Genomic DNA, 16054 nt, shown 5'->3' on the forward strand with positions numbered 1-16054 from the left:
AGGATCTGCCCTGCTTTGGTGGTGCATCCATGCCAAGCCGTCGACGTCACTTCAATTCAGGGTCCATCTTCGAGCATTTCCCGTCAAGTACACTAACAGCGACAACAACGACACCAACAGTTCCATCACGATGCCTAGATCACGCAAAGAAGCAGAGTCCGAAGTGCGTTCCTGGGGCTTCAAGCACGTCTTCACATGGACGGACAGCGCGTATGTCGTCCCCTGTCTGTTCCTCATACATGTCTTCCATCCTACCTTGCCACCGCTGACTTCTCTTGTCCAGAAACGCCCACTACTCCCCGCACTCCCACTCCGGAAAAACGACACATCTCGTCCTCAACGGAAAAATCACATACACCTACCCCGACGACCCTGACGCAAAGAAAGAGACCATAGGCCCCGGCGCGCGATGGGACGTCGATGCGCGCAAGATGCATGAAGTCTGGGTCGGGGAGGAGGGGTGCACGTATGTCATTGGAGAATGAATATGTGAAGATTAGGGATGCACAAGATTGTTGATTGGATGCCAAAAACGATCCAATCAGGTCGCAACGCGTCTGGCCCCGACGGCTGCCCATGTTCTGCGGGTTCTGGAGAGCTGGACCTGTTCAGCACACACGGCTCCTAGCACAACGTTCACCTCACCATCCACCAGTCCTATCAGCCTGAATATGATGGGGAAGAGGAGCGGACTTCTCTTGTGCTACTGCTCGTATGGTAACTGATCAGACAGCCATCAGAGTCCGTAAATGTCTCTCAAGAGGACTAGATGTTGTGCCGCGAGCAGATGATAACACGTATTTTCACAACTTCCGATTACCTATGGGTGGTGCAGGAGCGTGTTAACCTCGAGTGGGTGCACATGCGATATGGAGGCCCGCCAGTATTCCTTGGGCAAGGTATTGGGCCCGATCCCCAAGATCGGCGTGATGTCTGAACATAATGACTGTCTGTAGATACTATAGAATAAAAAGCTGTCTCTATCTGGGGAGGAAATCGGTATCACTCAACAATGTAGCAACTTCATTTTGATAAGGCTTAATTCTTCATGTTTGGATTGTTTTTTTTTCAACAATCACAATTATTACACTTGACCGATGTCTTTTCCATCAACCGCAGCAACACAGAACTAACAAAGCATCACACACCACGCCAACATCACCCAAGAAACCCATGCCGACCCAAGTACTTGATAGCTTCCAGCGCCAGCCCATCCGCCTTGACACGCTCCTGTTCCACCATTTTCTCATAAAGGCCCACGCGCTTCTCGCTCTCCCGCTGCGGATGCACAAAGCGACACGAATGCCCATACGCGCACTTCCCATAGCGTTTCCACTGCACGCAGACGCGCTTCTCAGGCGCTGCGCGCTCAGGTCGCGGGGCAGGCAATGGCGGTGGCACGTTGATCGGCGGGGGCGCGAGTTTTGTGGATTGCTGGACTGGGGCGGCATCCGAATCGGAGGCGGAGTCTTCGTCAGACGAAGATTCGTCCGAGGGGGAGAGCACGGAAGAGTCGGATAAGACGGAGCTTTTGCCGTCTGAGTCGGTTTCGCTGGTGTAGCCTAGGCTGAGGTCGACGGGGCGGGGGGTGGATTGGAGGGATTGTTTTGCGAGCATGCTTTGGTGGAGTTTTTTGCGGAGGGCAGCGAGCTCTTCTTGTTTGCGTGCAGATTCGTGGGGGTTAGTTTCTTGACTTTTATTGTTGTTGTTTTTGTTCGTCTTCTTGTTGGGTTTGGCGTGGTTGTCTTGCGTTGGTCTCTCATGTTGCATCTCCTTTTGCTTCGGTGGTTTCCCCTTGATTCTGTGCAGGAATTCCAGTTCGCTCTCTCGCTTTGCCGCAGTCTCTTCTGCCTTCTCCACGGCCCGTTTCTCGGTCGGAAAATTCCTTTTTCGATCTTTTCTCCACGCTGCGACCTCGGCGGGCGTTTGTAGGGATATCGTTTCTCCGTTGTGTTCGAATGCCACGCCCTCGAATTTGACTTTGTTTGAAAATACTGCTTCCTCATCAACGTCCTCTTCTTCGCTGCTTTCGTCTGGCATTGGATGATGGGACAATCCCAGGTGCAGCTTGCGTTTATTCTGCTGCTTATCGTTTGACTTCGATGCTGCTGGATGCGACGCAAACACGGGTGTTGGTAGTGAGAAACCGAAGCTGGGCACGGGAGGAGCGACAGCGGCTTTAGCGCGTGGAGGTTTCGGTTGGGGAGGCTTTCGTTGCAGTTGCGCATTGTCACCATAGTCGTTCAGTTTCCTCTTCTGACCTGCCTGCTGAGGAGGCGAGTACCGAGCCTCAGGCTGCGTATACTGGGGAGTGGCAGCTACTGGGTGGGACATGTGGTTAGCAAAAGCGGCCATTGACTGCACGCCAGCTGGTGTCGTCATGAATGCCATGGCTTGCGCGAAAGCATTTGGGTCCACTGGCGCCTGCGCTGGAATCGTGGGTTGCGGCTGGTTTGCGAAGAGCGGAGTATTTGTTTGCGGTGGAGACTGTGGCTGCTGCTGCTGGCCATAGCCTGGGTTTGAGCCGCCTCGTAGATGCCCTCCACCTCTGTTGTTTTGATGTCCGCCTCTCGAACCACCTCGTCCGCGCGCATTCCCACGCCCATCGCCCTGCCCGTATCCGCCCCGTGCATTTGCGTTAAATGTGTTGTTGCTTCCACCTCGACCACGGCCACCTCTTGAGCCTTCCGTAAAGCCATTGCTGTTGTCGCCTCCTCGCCCTCGACCTCGTCCTCTATCTCCACCTCCTCTATCGCTACCGCCCCTAGCGTTACCACCTCTTTGGCTTGGATACGGCTGTGGATTGTTGGTTGGAAGAGCTTTCGGTGGCGGTGGTGGTGGAGGCGGGAATTTGAACGACGTCATCTCAATCGGCGGTGCATCGAAAGTCAATGCGCCAGAACATTACATGCCGCGAAATAGAATGACTGGGAAGACGAGAGATGAATGGTGTGCAAAGTCGAGCGCAACTGAAGAGACGCGACTCGGAGGTCCGAGCGGGAGAAATTTAAGGTTATCGATAAGCCGACAAACTAGCGCCAACGCGTCGCTTTTCACGTGTGTCGCTATGCTTTTTTACACTCACCAGTCATGTCCCAATAACGACTCGTCCTTTATTCCTGTCATTGGCTCAACCATAGCATGAAGCTTCTAAGACTGCAATCATGTTCATTCTCGTAAGTGACGCATGCATACTGGCGCAAAAAATGCAGCAATCACTGACTGCTGCAGACGACGATTGAAGACTTGATCCAAATCAAGCCGCAGGACTTCGAAAAACCTAGCGCTCAAGCTATCAAAGATGCAATCAACGAAAAGTACGCGAACAAGATCGTCCCAAACGTTGGGCTGTGCATCTGTCTATGGGACCTGCTTTCGGCGACTGAAGGACTGATTGGACATGGGACTGGACTTGTCAATGTCAATCGTAAGTCCACTCCATTTATCCTTTTCTTTCTGCCACGAATGATTCTTGGTTATGTAGCTTGTTGTTACGAAAATATGCTTGAATCCTATCATCGGTCGACTTTGTCTCAATCCTCTTCTCACATTCCACAGTCGAATTCCGCATGGCTGTCTTCCGTCCCTTCCGCGGCGAAATCATCTTTGGACACATCAAGAACTCAACCCCAGAGGGCATAACTATCGACCTTGAATTCACTTCCGAAGTTTTTATTCCTTACCAGAACATCTTTGAGAATTCAGAGTTTTCTCCGGCTGAGAACGTCTGGATCTGGAACTCTGATGGCACAGAGCTCTTCCTCGACAAAGGTGAACCGTGTCTTTTTAGGGTCGAGCAGGAGGAGTGGATCGATCAACGGCCGACCATCGTGCAAAAGGACGAGAAAGGCGAGATTATCGAGGAGAGAGGAACGGCCTGGAGGGTGATTGTGAGTTTACGAGCTACAAAACGTCTGGAAACAACGTGCTGATGTGTGACACAGGGCTCAATGAATCAGGCTGGTTTGGGACCGACACTCTGGTGGGGTGAGCAAGAAGAGGAAGAGGGCGAGGAAGGTGATGTTGAGATGGACGGCACAGAAGAATGATTTCCGCATATACCTCCAACACAATATGCACGGGCGGTATACCGGATACTGCAATTCATTCCAAAAGTCTTGGTTGCCTCGTTGTACACGGCACTGCTCGAGCCCAGTCCCAAGTTTCGCATATACTCAAGAACCAGTCATAAGTTTATCTAAACTCTTCCTTCAAACAACTTACCCCTTAGTCGCCATTCCCGACGTATCTGTAACATACTTCTTTACGTTCTGGTTCCTGTACAGAATATACTGCGCCCACGTCGACGCTGTTTGGGTTAAACATAATTCGAGTGATCTAGATCTCACGCGGAATCACGTGCTAGTTGAAGTTGGATCACCACTTTCTATTGATCAATCGTTTGTCTAGTGTTAGAACGTTCCAATTGTCGATATTTCTTCGGAGGCTTTGCATTTGCGATGTCAAGTTCGATGTCGAGCAAGCGTGCTGCACGTGATGAGACCTCAGAATAGGAAATGGCTCGCCGAACCGAGGCACGCTACTCCGCGTTTCGACTCCACAACTTGTCCCGACCGGTAGACGGCGCGATCAGGTAAGAGGACCGAGAGAGGTACGAAGCCATCAAAAGTCTGGGACGCCCGCGCACTCTCTCTGACATTTCCCTCATCTTCTCGACTACCATTGTACTTGCTAGAATTATTTCGTGTGTGACGCTTAAATCACATCCAGAGAACAGCAGACTGCTCTCCGTCAACTCCCGAACACTATCGAACGTCTGTCCTCAACTTGAATACATAAAGCTTCGCGACGCCTGACATGCCTTCCTACACATCCATTCACCTTGTCGAACGGCCCCAAGATGCCATCGTTCCTGGCAAAACATTCACCTCCAAACAACACCCCATTCCCTCTGCCTCATCCCTCCAAGATGGCGAGGTCCTCTTCCAAACACTCTATGCTAGCCTCGATCCCGCCATGAGAGGATGGTTGAACCCAACGCGCTCATACGTTCCTCCTGGTATAATCCTCTACCCGCAGAATCTCAAATTTGAGGCCTAATATGCAATGTAGTCGAGATCGGCGCCGTGATGCGCGGAAACGGCATCGGAATAATTATCGCATCTAAGAGCTCCAAGTTCCCCGTGGGCTCCTACGCGCTCGGCATGTGCGGATGGTCCGAGTACGCGGTGCTCCAGGAGAAGTTCCTCGAGTCTCTGGATCTGCCTTCGGGCGCGGTTCCAACCGACGCGCTTGGCGTACTCGGCATGACTGGCCTGACGGCGTACTTTGGCATTCTAAACGTCGGGCAGGTCAAGGCCGGGGATTTTGTTGTTGTTTCGGGTGCGGCAGGCGCGACAGGGAGTGTGGTGGGTCAGATTGCGAAATTGAAGGGTGCGACTGTTTTGGGGCTCGCGGGCGAGGACAGCAAGGTGCAATGGTTGAAGGAGGAGTTAGGCTTCGACGAGGCATTGAACTACAAAGACCCTGAGTTTGCGAAGAAGTTCAAGGCTGCGACTAAGGTAAGCTAGTCATTCAAAAGGCGCTTGAGAGACGATGGCTGATTTGTTATAGAACTTGATTGATGTATACTTCGACAACGGTAAGTTCTTCATCCTATACGGGTCGAAGTCTGGCTAATAGAACACAATAGTTGGTGGCGAAATCCTCGATCTCGCGCTCTCCCGCGCGAAACCCTTCTCCCGCTTTGTAATGTGCGGCGCAATCAGCGAGTATAACAAAAAGAAGCCCCAAGGCCCCAAAGTACGCATCTCATCTCCCCTATTTTATGTCTCTCTTCGTTAACGCACGTAGAACTACCTCATGATCATCTCCATGCGCATCCGCATGCAAGGTTTTGTCGTCTTCGACTACGCCGACCAGTATGCTGCAGCTCGGAAGGAACTCGCGCAATGGCTGTCGGAGGGGAAGCTCAAGAGGAAAGAGACGATCGTTAAAGGTGGGATTATGAAAGCGGAAGAGGCGTTGTTTGGGCTGTTTGAGGGCAAGAATACGGGTAAGTTGGATGTGGTAAATCGTGGCTAAGATGATGCTAACTTTCACAGGTAAAACAATGGTTGAGGTTGCGACACCGGAGGATGTCAAGGCAAAGTTGTGATCCTTGCAGGTGTATGTCGGTGAGTGAATGTGGCTTAGACAATAGGGTTGCAAGAGATGAATGTACTGCGGTTCCTCTGAATGTGTCATAATTTACCCAGCCTACATCGCGATCAGAGATACATGCTCCTTGTCGCCCCAAATTAGGTCTTGCGCCTAAGTCCGATTGCAAGTCTATTCTAACGATGAGTGCTGTCATGTGTCTAGAGGCTGTAGTCGGTAAGGATCCTTGAGGATCATTGAGTTGCGCTAACATGAGGCTCTGATTAAGTCCTCACGGGACAGGCACAATTTTTTCAAACCCGCAAGTATCTGGTTCGGTAATCTCTTCCGAGACTTTACACAGCTAACCGTGTATGCAGTCAGCCGAAAGCGTCATGTTGCATACATGTCAATCTTCGTTTGCGCACATGAATTTCAGTCCAACATGTTACCATTGTACCGAGTAAGTTGTTATAGCTTGTTCTGGAATACTAAGAACGCCTTACACATGTGATTTGCAGTCTAATTATCCCAGTCTCGTTGTCGTCTGCCTTGAATCCTCGCGTTTACCTTCAATTCAGTCAACTAATTCTCAGAGTCGGTGTGACGCAACGTACTATTTCAGCACAGCCTGGTCTTGTCTGACGTGTCTGGCGATTTCATTTGGTAAGATGGCCATCCCAAGAGTTTGGACCTGCCCTAACCCTTTGCAGTCATGTATTCCTGTGCAATTTCTAGGCGTATTTTTCCAACACCCACACACCCACACAACAGTGAATTATAAGGATCGCTTTATCAGCCAATCGTCGCTATGTCACCACAACCCTTCTCGGCAAAATTGACTTCTAGTCCCTTGCTTGTGACCTGCCAGCTGGCGAAAGGATGAGGCAGAGAAGGTAGGTGAATGACCACCTTCTGAGTGTAGCGAATGCATCAATCCTTACGTTCGGCCACATGGCTGTTAAGAATTGGCTGCGGGAACTATCTTGTTGACTTTGGGGTCCAAATACACCACACTTCAGCATGTGTCGAACGCCTAGCTTTTGAGCCGCATCGAGTTGCGAGCGAGAAGTTGAGGTTGCATAGCCCCTTAATTTCAAGGAGTTTTACTCGTCGCTTGCTTAAGTTGAGCATACGATGCACAGTCGCCCGACTTCGGCGCTCTCGTATTCTCCGCCTCTTGTATGGTTGCGCATAATGTTACGTGGTCCTCTCTATGTTCTATTCGCTCGCCTAGCGGTTTGAGCCTCAGTGTGCTTTAACCCTTGAAGATCTGCGAAACCACAATGACCATCGTCTTCTGTTCTTAACTCAACGTCCAAATTTCATTGGGTCCAGTATGCGAGGACCGGAGCCCACTGCATAGGGGATAGGTATCATCCACGTGGACAATATGCAGTGGAAGCTGGTTCCAGGACCGTGAAATAGGGCAGCGACATATTACAATAGTAATTGCTATGCATGTCAGAGTACATACTACGTGACTTGATTCCACTCGCCAGGTCCAGTCATGCATATGCATGTTGTAAGGCAGCTCGTTGGGCATTTTCTCTTTTGACTGATGAGATATGGTGTCACAAAACCATGGGATATGAGGTCAGTAGTCCCGGAGGACCTTTGTCAAGCCAGGGAACTATATGGACTAAGATGAAGACTCATGCCTCCTATATCGCAAATTAGCGTTGCCTCCAATCTTTCTGACGAAATTCCATCTCGCTAACATTATGGATGACGACGCTCTGGGTCTAACTTGGTGGGAGGCCTTGTCACATGAACAGGATAGAAAACATGGTCAGGTCGATTTTGGAGTGGCTGATGAGCAATTTCGAACATTCGTTTCGGTAGCACATAGCTCGGTGGGTAAAATTCTAGACGGCATATGATTTACATTCCATTGAACGAAAGGGTTGAGTCGAGCTGATATTGAGACCTGAAGCAGAATACAGCCCACATCGAGCATACTTACAGTTTTCACCAGTCGCTGGGTGATATAGAAAACTACAACGTCTCGTCAAACGGAATGTCAGACCAATTTTTCCCCAGCCAGGCCCTACCGTACGTTTCTTAACAGAATAGCATAAATAGGTTTCGGCGAGCATAACAGTGACCCTAGGCTTCATGAGTATCCCACCTTGTATGATGTGATCGACAATTCGAACGCTCGAGGACCCAGTGATACTCCAGTACCATATTTAGTTTGGACGCCACAGTTACTACAGTACCCTGATCGGGCCAGTAGTATCGAGTTAGGTCTTCCCAACTGCGAGATAATTCAGTAAGTACACTTTCACTCAAAACATGAAGCCTATACTGAATAACCATAGCAGGGATGTCTCCAGTCTCTCTGCCGAGTTTGGTTTACCTACACAGTCTCCGGAACTGAGAAGTACATACCAGACGATGGCGTGCAGGCAGTGCTCCAGTGTGTACCGCGGCGAATGGGCCAATCACAACCTCGATCGCCATGTTAAGAGCAAGCACGGACTAGATGGGCCTAAGGTTGTGCGATGTGAGATCCTTGGATGCGGGCGGCAGTTCCGCCGCGGCGATGCACTCCTCGTCCACCGGAGGAGGCACCACTCTCACCTGAAGATCGCGCCGCCGCAGGCTCGACGGAAGAGGTATGGAGAGAGATGAGTTGGATGTCCGAAACTTTGATCAATGGCATTGTTGGCTGCAGACAGAAAGACACGCGGGCTGAGTGGAACGGCGTTTTAGATCAAGTGGAGCTTGAAGTTTACATCTGCGTTTCAGCGACTGACAAGTTTGTTTAACTGTAAACGGCTTCTGGGCATATATATGATGGCAATTTGTTTTCGAACGACGTTGAAATAAGCCTTGTATGACAAGCCTGTAACGTTACATGTCATATTATAAGCGGAGCCAGTCTTCAAGCACCGGACTGCATGATTGGCGCAGCAGTCGGATGCTCACCGCTAATCTTGTCCGAGACAGCGAGTGAGCTGGTAGTAGAACGCTTGCGCGGAATCTTGTGAGAAAATTCTTTGAATCAGTCACTCATTTGATCTCTCTAATTCAGAGCCGATGTTTGGTAGGGGTGACTATGTCGGAATGCGACAGTGATAATATCTTGGCCTCGTTTTCGCATATCTGATCAAGAATAGGTCAGTGCAGCCATCAGCCAATCGCTGTGAAGTTACTACCACTCATACTTGAACGTGTTTATGAACATGATCGATACCTATGTACTATTGGAGCGAAGTCTTCCTGTGAACAACTCAGTTGAGTGTTTGTTTGATCAGGGCCTCTTGTTGGGATCATTTCGGCGACTTAACAAATAACTCGTGAACGGCATGTAAACGTTTCGTGGATCGAGATGTTTTGGGTAGTGTAAAACTTCGATGTTGACCGCCTTGTCTTACTGACGACTAACGCAGATAGTATGGTTAGTGTATTTCGAAGATTCGTTCAATGTCAGACCGACTAGATGAAAATATTAATAAATTTCTTTTCTACAGAGAACGTATGGGATTTTTCGACCGGTCGAGGAACTGGTTGGGGTTAACAAAATTCGAAGTTCTGAAGTTATCTCTACACGACGATATCAAACTCGTGATATCGTCGATCAAAAACTAAATTGTTGGATCATTGTTTCTCTAAGCATTTCGAAGGCCAGTAGCTCGATTTGCCAATGTATAGAGACGTATATTTCAGTGCTAATTCATAACAGTGACTATGCCAGAAAAGAACAGCAGCAACAATTCGGAATGTCATCGGAGAGCCAAGGAAAAAGCAACCCACCATGCAGCTGTAGATAACAACAGCTCGGGCCGTAAGGATAAAAAAGTCAGCCTTAAAGCAGCCACATGACGTTATTTGTCGGGCAGCCAAGCTCTCCAAACCCGCAAGCAAAGGTTCATGCTTTATTGGTTCGTCGAGAAATTTTCCAGAGCGACGTTCCCTGCTTTGGGTGGGTGACGTGGTGTTCTTGATCCGGCGAGGTGTGACGGATCGAAGCTCAATATACGTCTTGTGGCGTTGAGGGGTTAGGCTCAAAAACAAAAGGAAGGAATGAGAAAGCTTCACGTGTCGGTTGGGCTTGTTGGACTGCAGGATACGATTAGGAGCACAATGATGCCCGAATTACTTGAAGATCAAGTATAATACTGGTCGCCGCTACATTCCCAGAATTTCGGTTCAAAAGGTTTAGCTCCCGCCCATGTGTGTCCCTCGGACTGCTGGGCGAATCTTTAACTCAGCTGCGCCTGTCCGAGGTCCTTCTCTTCTACCCAATCTTTCTTTATATTGCCTCATACCGTTTGCCTAGTCTGACGTCGCTATTCTTGGCAATTCGGTCAGTGAGCTCGTGACCTTGCACGATTGCGAGAAATCATTGCGGCGGCTTCCGAGTTCAATTCGTCCAGCCCTGTTGTCCCCCGCAATTGAACAGCCTGATTGAGGAACACTCACGGTCAGCAGCATAGGCAAGAACTCCTCGGAGATCGTCAACATCAGCTACAACCACGGGCTTGCAAAGCGCTCATGTCCTTGTACGCTTCGCTGGCGATCAGCGCATGCAATATGGAGGCTGCCTTTTCAAGTCGGTGCGGAAACCAGACAGTGATCAGCCCTCGGTGGATGAATCACATCCGTCCACGTACGACATGGTACCGGTGAGACACCGGCCTCTTTCGTGGTATGGTGAGGCGAGAACATCACCAGTAATGAGTGGACGACAACAGTTTACTCACTGGCACGCCGCTCGAGGCCATTCGCCTCCAGTGCGTAGTGATATTGCTTCGCTGGCAGTAAGATGATGCAATTGCGCCTCTCCACTAGAGGCGGCGACGCAATCAACTGGACAATGACAGCAAATCAGTCCTGCGGTCCTCACATCCGTATGCTCAAAATGACCGTTCGGCTCGTTTCGACCTTCTTCATCGCTCTTTCTGCGACGCGCTGCACCCGAATTTTGCGGGGAACCTCCCAGCCTGAACCAACAAGCCCAGATCCACCCGCAGGAAGTGAAGCAATGGAGATCGACGAGGACAATGAAGTATCGCGCATGGCGCTTGGGGTGGAACACCATCCTACAGTAAGTCAACCACCAAAGATGGGAGAAGGTGGATGTGCATGACCGAGTTGTGGAGTTTGGGCTAAAGCCGATACAGTACACCCTCTTTATTCAAGATGACAGCCATCCTTTTCCACCTTTCAGCCCAGCTGCAGATACCTTCTCGACTTCGGAGTATCGTCTTACCAATCTGTCCCCGGACATAGTTCACACATCGACCTGGCCTCCATCAATTCATGCCGCCGTACACAATGTCCAGTATACGCAAGGCCAGGCTCCGATACTGCACAAAGAGAGAACCGAATATTCAGTCAATGTACTCAATCAAGAATTCACTGCTGCACCACGGTCATTCGCCAAACGCAGCCTTCAGCGAGTGCTAGCGCACGCACCGAACCACTCCGGTATGGACTTTAACGACCTGCTCGATTTCAATAATCAGAGCCAGTACTGCGAACATCGGTAAGGCGATGGCAGCGGCATACAATTGTAGGACAACACTGACGCAAATCAGTGATGGTGAAAATGGCGAACGTGATGTGACTTACACCTCACAGTATTATGTTCATAGAGTCGTCGAGCACAGTGAAGTCGAAAGTGAGGATGCGCTTGATGTTTTGGACACTCCTGGTCAGTCTCAGACTGGCCAGGCGCCTCTTACCGAGTACGTACCACCACTCTTGCAGAAGGCCAGTGGATGCAACACAGCAGCTAACCAGAGCGCAGGAAAACTCGGCCATGCCCTTACTGCCCCGAAAAGAAATATACTGGAGAGTACGCACATCGTAACTGGATGCGCCACATGGAGAACAAGCATAATCCCAGCACGTCAGCCGACGGTCTGCCAATGCTTCCATGTCGTTGCCCAGGGTGTGGTAGGTCGTTCCAACGAACAGATGCCAGACTCGTACATGAGAGAAGAAGCCACCCTGAACTCAACACACCACCAGCTATGAAGAGAACCAAGTCTAACAGCCCTTAAGTTTAACTGGAGCTGTGCGGCGTTTCGGGGTTGATGCCTTTGGGCGTTTTGTGCGGCATGTATGTGGTTGATGAATTATTGTTGGTCTCTGTTTTGTTTACATTCCTTATTTCATTCAGTATCTTCTTAGTGAAATTGTAAACGTGTATAGGTGTATCAAATGAATTGATTTCTTTGGCATTTTGACAACGATATTGGATTGGACAGCTGGATCTGTTACTAAGCCTTCACTGCCGGACGTAAAGTCATCCAATTGCCGTTGTCATGTCTTTATCAGGAATAGATCAGCAGACAAGGCAAACTCACCTGAGAAGGCAGAAGTGTGGGCAGTGTTTGTTGTTCACCGCATCTTTCTCCCAGAGTGTCTCATTGGCTTGAATATGGTTCTCAACTCGTGCTTAACGTGAGACAAAGCCAATGGCATGTGCATGCGTCAAAGTTGGTAAAAAGCAATAATGTAGCACAACTGCAAGCGAAGGAAGACTAGAGCATTCTGCATCAAATGTCGAGCCGAAGCACGTGCAACAAGATCCTTCGGATTGAGAGTGTTGTCGTCTGATGAGACCACAAGGAACCGCTCTAGTACAGAATGTCGAGAAACAAGCGAAGCCGTCGCATCGCGAACACGGACGTTGGCCAGGATAATGCCAGTTAGGGCTGAGATTTGATCTATAACTGCATTAGATATCTCCCTCTAGGCTCTTTCTAGGCAGTGCTGGGAGGTGCCAAGTACTCTTGAGTCTTCTAGAAGCGATGCATTTACGTCCACGACCAATAGGCTGCTGGAAGTCGTGAGCTATGTCAGAAGAAGACGGAAAGCCGTTTTGTCACACAAAGGGCAGCCCCTTGGTCTACCGGTGTTTGGATCCGTGAGCAATCAGCATTGGTTTTTGCCACTTGGCCGCTGTGCCGCATCAACCGCCGCCTGTTAGCGCCCACCGCACCAATGGCGGCTTCGGAATAAGATCTACTTGTGTAGAAGACCGTTGCCGATCCAGTCAGAGTAAGGGGGCGGCCCGAGATGGATGTTCGGTAGGCGGGAGAGACGCGGAGAACGGTCCATCGGAGGCCATCGAGCCAGCCGCATGCGGGTATTCTCTTGGGACAGGGTTGCAAATGGGGTCGACTTTGGAGCCGAATGACTTCTTTCCAGGGATGATACGGCTGTACCTCTACAGCTGACTTGCAGCGAACCGATTCAAAATGAATCTCTTCCTCCCATGTCGAAAGGCCTTTTTTGATGGAGAAAACACAGATTGCACACGAATTTGCTCGAAGATAGTGCTATGCGCAAGGAGCAAGAGTTGAATAAGGTTACCTTGCCTTCAAAAGTATCAGGTGACGCTCTGATGTGATTTTGCTGGGCATAATGTTGGCATCGGATAGATCGTACGATACGAGCAAGATCTGTGATCCTACCGAGCAAGAATTCGATAACATTCTAATTAGAGACAAGCTTCCTAGACATCAACCGAGTAAAATTCCACTCAGTGGCTGAGAAATACTTTTGGGGGGAGGGATTGCGAAGAACATTCGCTGCATCTTCTGGTGCGAATGCACTAGAGGGGCACAGATCACTGGACAACCCTGACCGGCATGCGGAATAGTCGTTTATCGGCACTGTGCCTTAAAACTCGTGTTGGGGAATCTATGATGGGTTTGGGTTTGACGCAACAGCCTTCTCTGCGATCCGGTCGTACGTTGACACAAACAACGTTAAACCCGCATAAAGATCAACAAAGCGCCCGTGTGTTTTGTCCCACCTTCCCCGTTCGTTGTCAATCATCTGATTGGCGTTGAGACCAACATATTTATCGCACGGACCTTTGCCCTTTGGCTTGGTTCCTGGACGCAATAACAGCGGTGGGGAAGGCTTCTGTTTTACACACAGACTTCGAGGCTGCAGTGAGGTGCGAAAGGGCACCAGAACAGCCTTGCCAGCCTGTTCTCATGGATCTTCCCGATGCCTTGTATGGGCATCCTTGATTGCTCGCCTTCTACTCTGCTTCCCCGATGCAGGCATTTATTGTTGGTCCCAGTATATGAATAGCCGACTCGATACACGGCGTTCTCTTTGAAGTTGCCTGGTGTCTTTGACTATCTTATTCATTCGGTAATATTTGCTCGTATTCTACCCGAGAACAGAGCGTCTAATGTGAGTGTTGTCACTGCGCAGTGTGAGAAGTCGCTAACATTTTATCGACTTCCTCAGTCCAATCTCTTTCTCGATCAATATTGAACTGAGTCGCTATATATTCAGCTTAGCTTTTTGAAGTACGATCAGTCTCCGACAATACTTTACAAAAGTAGAACAGGCCAACCTCCAGTGCAGCTCAAGCCGAGCTCTCGACGTTTCTACGAGGACTGTAGGAAAGAGCTTTGGTCCGAACAACTCGTCGGCAATATTGAGCAGTTCGAGACTATCCGCGACGAGTAAATTTGCGGAAGAAGAGACAAAAGACAGATCGACGAATTATCGTGAAAAGAGAACACGAATATCGAACATCAGCAGAGATAAATCTTTCCAGCTTTCTCATGGCTTATCATGTACCCGATGAGAGTTCCAGTTCGAATTGGGTAGACCAGAATGGGGGTAGCTATGAGAACTCGTCAGGGCATATATGGGGCTTCCAAGCCAGCACAGGAGCAGCTTACCAGTCTTTCGAGGGAGGGCCAGTGTCACCTCAATCGGTCATATATCCACCGGAATGGGGGTATCATGCCACCGCCGATATTCCAGGGCCCGACTACCAAGCATATGATCATGCGGGCTTACATCTGGCACCAATTGGACCAGGGATAGATGCTGTTGGCAGTAACGCCTTCGGCTTGTCAGGAATTGGCTCTAGGGTCATGAGTCCTGTCACTGAGCACCAGCATCCCATGCCTGGCAACTACCCGGAAGCGTATCAGTGCGTAAAAACAAAACGATTGAGTTAGAGTAGGTTGCTGATGGAAACTCAGAGCGAGCTGGAGCCGGGCCCACCAGGACGTTCACCTACCCGACTTCCACGAGCAGGGAATGTATATGCTTGACTCGGGGCTGTTCCCAGCACCTATGGCGTGTGTAACATCCTTCATCCATCATCACACTTACTAACGAGGCTTACACAGAGACGCCATGGTTCCTGGAAGCCAGTGCTCGACAACAATGTCATCTACAAGTCCACAGAGCCCTCCGTACTTGGAACGGCAGTGTACATCGCCCAGAGGGTTAGGCGATGCCGAGTACAGCGTTCCATGTCCCTATCGCTGTGGGACGATCCTGACTGGTGTGCATGCTATTGGCAACCTCACGCGCCATATCAAATCTCAGAGTTGCACAGCGTCCGGAAGAACCAAAGCTAAATACCCTTGTCCGATCGGTGGCTGCGACAGAGAGTACACGCGGTCTGACGGGCTAAAAGTCCACATGCGTAGGAGACACAACGCTCCACCAGCTCTTCCAAAGAATGATGCTGCTGTCGAGAACGACGACGACTAATCGGGGCATCGACTGTCTCGCAATATCCATCTCTTCAGATCAACCCACACACCCTTCTTATTCGCTATATCGGGTTCGCCCACATATTTCGGTGTTTCGCGTTTATCTCTAGCACATGCGGACTCGCACTAACTTTCGGCGTTGGTGATAAGTTGGGTTGCAACGCCAATACAGACAATCCATCTCTTACCCTTACCACCCCAGGTTCGGATTCGCCCCCCCAATCCATCAACAAAAAACCACAACCCACAATCTCACTCACACCACTATCCAAACTCCCAAGCTTACCAACTACTCATATCCCTTACGCCCCTTACATCCAATACCCCAAGATACAGTTAGTGGAAATTTTCACAGCTCGCCACCCTCTTACACAGACAACCCAGAGAGTTAGAAACGCTCCTCTAGCTTGCAGACCTGATCGCAGTTGTTCCTCAGGGATGATACAATAGCT

At 49.9% G+C, this 16054-nt stretch overlaps 7 protein-coding genes across 7 annotated transcripts; 6 read left to right on the forward strand and 1 right to left on the reverse strand.

Annotated features, from left to right (window-relative positions):
- Positions 1-130: 130 nt before the first annotated feature.
- P153DRAFT_373666 (uncharacterized protein) lies at positions 131-485 on the forward strand (the record flags this gene model as incomplete). Its single annotated transcript, XM_033669468.1, has 2 exons — positions 131-210; positions 284-485. The coding sequence occupies 2 exons, from the start codon at positions 131-133 to the stop codon at positions 483-485; spliced, it is 282 nt and encodes a 93-aa protein (XP_033527436.1).
- Positions 486-1036: 551 nt separating this feature from the next.
- Positions 1037-2952, reverse strand: P153DRAFT_364274 (uncharacterized protein). The gene has a single exon (XM_033667559.1). The coding sequence runs from the start codon at positions 2863-2865 to the stop codon at positions 1159-1161; it is 1707 nt and encodes a 568-aa protein (XP_033527437.1). The 5' UTR covers positions 2866-2952; the 3' UTR covers positions 1037-1158.
- Positions 2953-3080: 128 nt separating this feature from the next.
- P153DRAFT_364275 (DNA-directed RNA polymeras-like protein III 25 kDa polypeptide) lies at positions 3081-4334 on the forward strand. The gene is made up of 4 exons (XM_033667560.1): positions 3081-3176; positions 3232-3427; positions 3559-3890; positions 3945-4334. Exons 1-4 carry the CDS (start codon positions 3165-3167, stop codon positions 4047-4049), a joined length of 645 nt encoding a protein of 214 aa, XP_033527438.1. The 5' UTR covers positions 3081-3164; the 3' UTR covers positions 4050-4334.
- Positions 4335-4556: 222 nt separating this feature from the next.
- On the forward strand, positions 4557-6255 carry P153DRAFT_429045 (NADP-dependent leukotriene B4 12-hydroxydehydrogenase). Its single transcript, XM_033672748.1, has 6 exons — positions 4557-5020; positions 5074-5522; positions 5575-5602; positions 5654-5763; positions 5815-6016; positions 6066-6255. The coding sequence occupies exons 1-6, from the start codon at positions 4819-4821 to the stop codon at positions 6116-6118; spliced, it is 1044 nt and encodes a 347-aa protein (XP_033527439.1). The 5' UTR covers positions 4557-4818; the 3' UTR covers positions 6119-6255.
- A 2067-nt stretch (positions 6256-8322) lies between these two features.
- P153DRAFT_393982 (uncharacterized protein) lies at positions 8323-8857 on the forward strand. Its single transcript, XM_033671284.1, has one exon. It carries the CDS (start codon positions 8398-8400, stop codon positions 8734-8736), a length of 339 nt encoding a protein of 112 aa, XP_033527440.1. The 5' UTR covers positions 8323-8397; the 3' UTR covers positions 8737-8857.
- Positions 8858-11852: 2995 nt separating this feature from the next.
- P153DRAFT_283779 (uncharacterized protein) lies at positions 11853-12116 on the forward strand (the record flags this gene model as incomplete). The annotated part of the gene is made up of 1 exon (XM_033663279.1): positions 11853-12116. A coding segment is annotated over one exon (264 nt), but the record flags the coding sequence as incomplete, so codon positions are not given.
- Positions 12117-15078: 2962 nt separating this feature from the next.
- On the forward strand, positions 15079-15632 carry P153DRAFT_178788 (uncharacterized protein). Its single transcript, XM_033662357.1, has one exon. The coding sequence runs from the start codon at positions 15238-15240 to the stop codon at positions 15598-15600; it is 363 nt and encodes a 120-aa protein (XP_033527442.1). The 5' UTR covers positions 15079-15237; the 3' UTR covers positions 15601-15632.
- The last annotated feature ends 422 nt before the right edge of the window (positions 15633-16054 follow it).

Source organism: Dothidotthia symphoricarpi, assembly GCF_010015815.1.
Source record: "Dothidotthia symphoricarpi CBS 119687 unplaced genomic scaffold P153scaffold_4, whole genome shotgun sequence".
Lineage (NCBI taxonomy): Eukaryota > Fungi > Ascomycota > Dothideomycetes > Pleosporales > Dothidotthiaceae > Dothidotthia > Dothidotthia symphoricarpi.

Excerpts from the sequence above, each read along its gene's own strand:
- P153DRAFT_364274 (XM_033667559.1), bottom strand. The coding sequence starts at position 2,865 with ATGACGTCGTTCAAATTCCCGCCTCCACCACCACCGCCACCGAAAGCT.
- P153DRAFT_364275 (XM_033667560.1), top strand. Across the intron at positions 3,428-3,558 it reads TGGACTTGTCAATGTCAATC|TCGAATTCCGCATGGCTGTC; the intron begins GTAAGTCCACTC and ends CACATTCCACAG. Across the intron at positions 3,891-3,944 it reads GAACGGCCTGGAGGGTGATT|GGCTCAATGAATCAGGCTGG; the intron begins GTGAGTTTACGA and ends TGTGTGACACAG.
- P153DRAFT_178788 (XM_033662357.1), top strand. The coding sequence starts at position 15,238 with ATGGTTCCTGGAAGCCAGTGCTCGACAACAATGTCATCTACAAGTCCA.
- P153DRAFT_429045 (XM_033672748.1), top strand. The coding sequence starts at position 4,819 with ATGCCTTCCTACACATCCATTCACCTTGTCGAACGGCCCCAAGATGCC. Across the intron at positions 5,603-5,653 it reads TGATGTATACTTCGACAACG|TTGGTGGCGAAATCCTCGAT; the intron begins GTAAGTTCTTCA and ends AGAACACAATAG. Across the intron at positions 5,764-5,814 it reads AGAAGCCCCAAGGCCCCAAA|AACTACCTCATGATCATCTC; the intron begins GTACGCATCTCA and ends TAACGCACGTAG.
- P153DRAFT_393982 (XM_033671284.1), top strand. The coding sequence starts at position 8,398 with ATGAAGCCTATACTGAATAACCATAGCAGGGATGTCTCCAGTCTCTCT.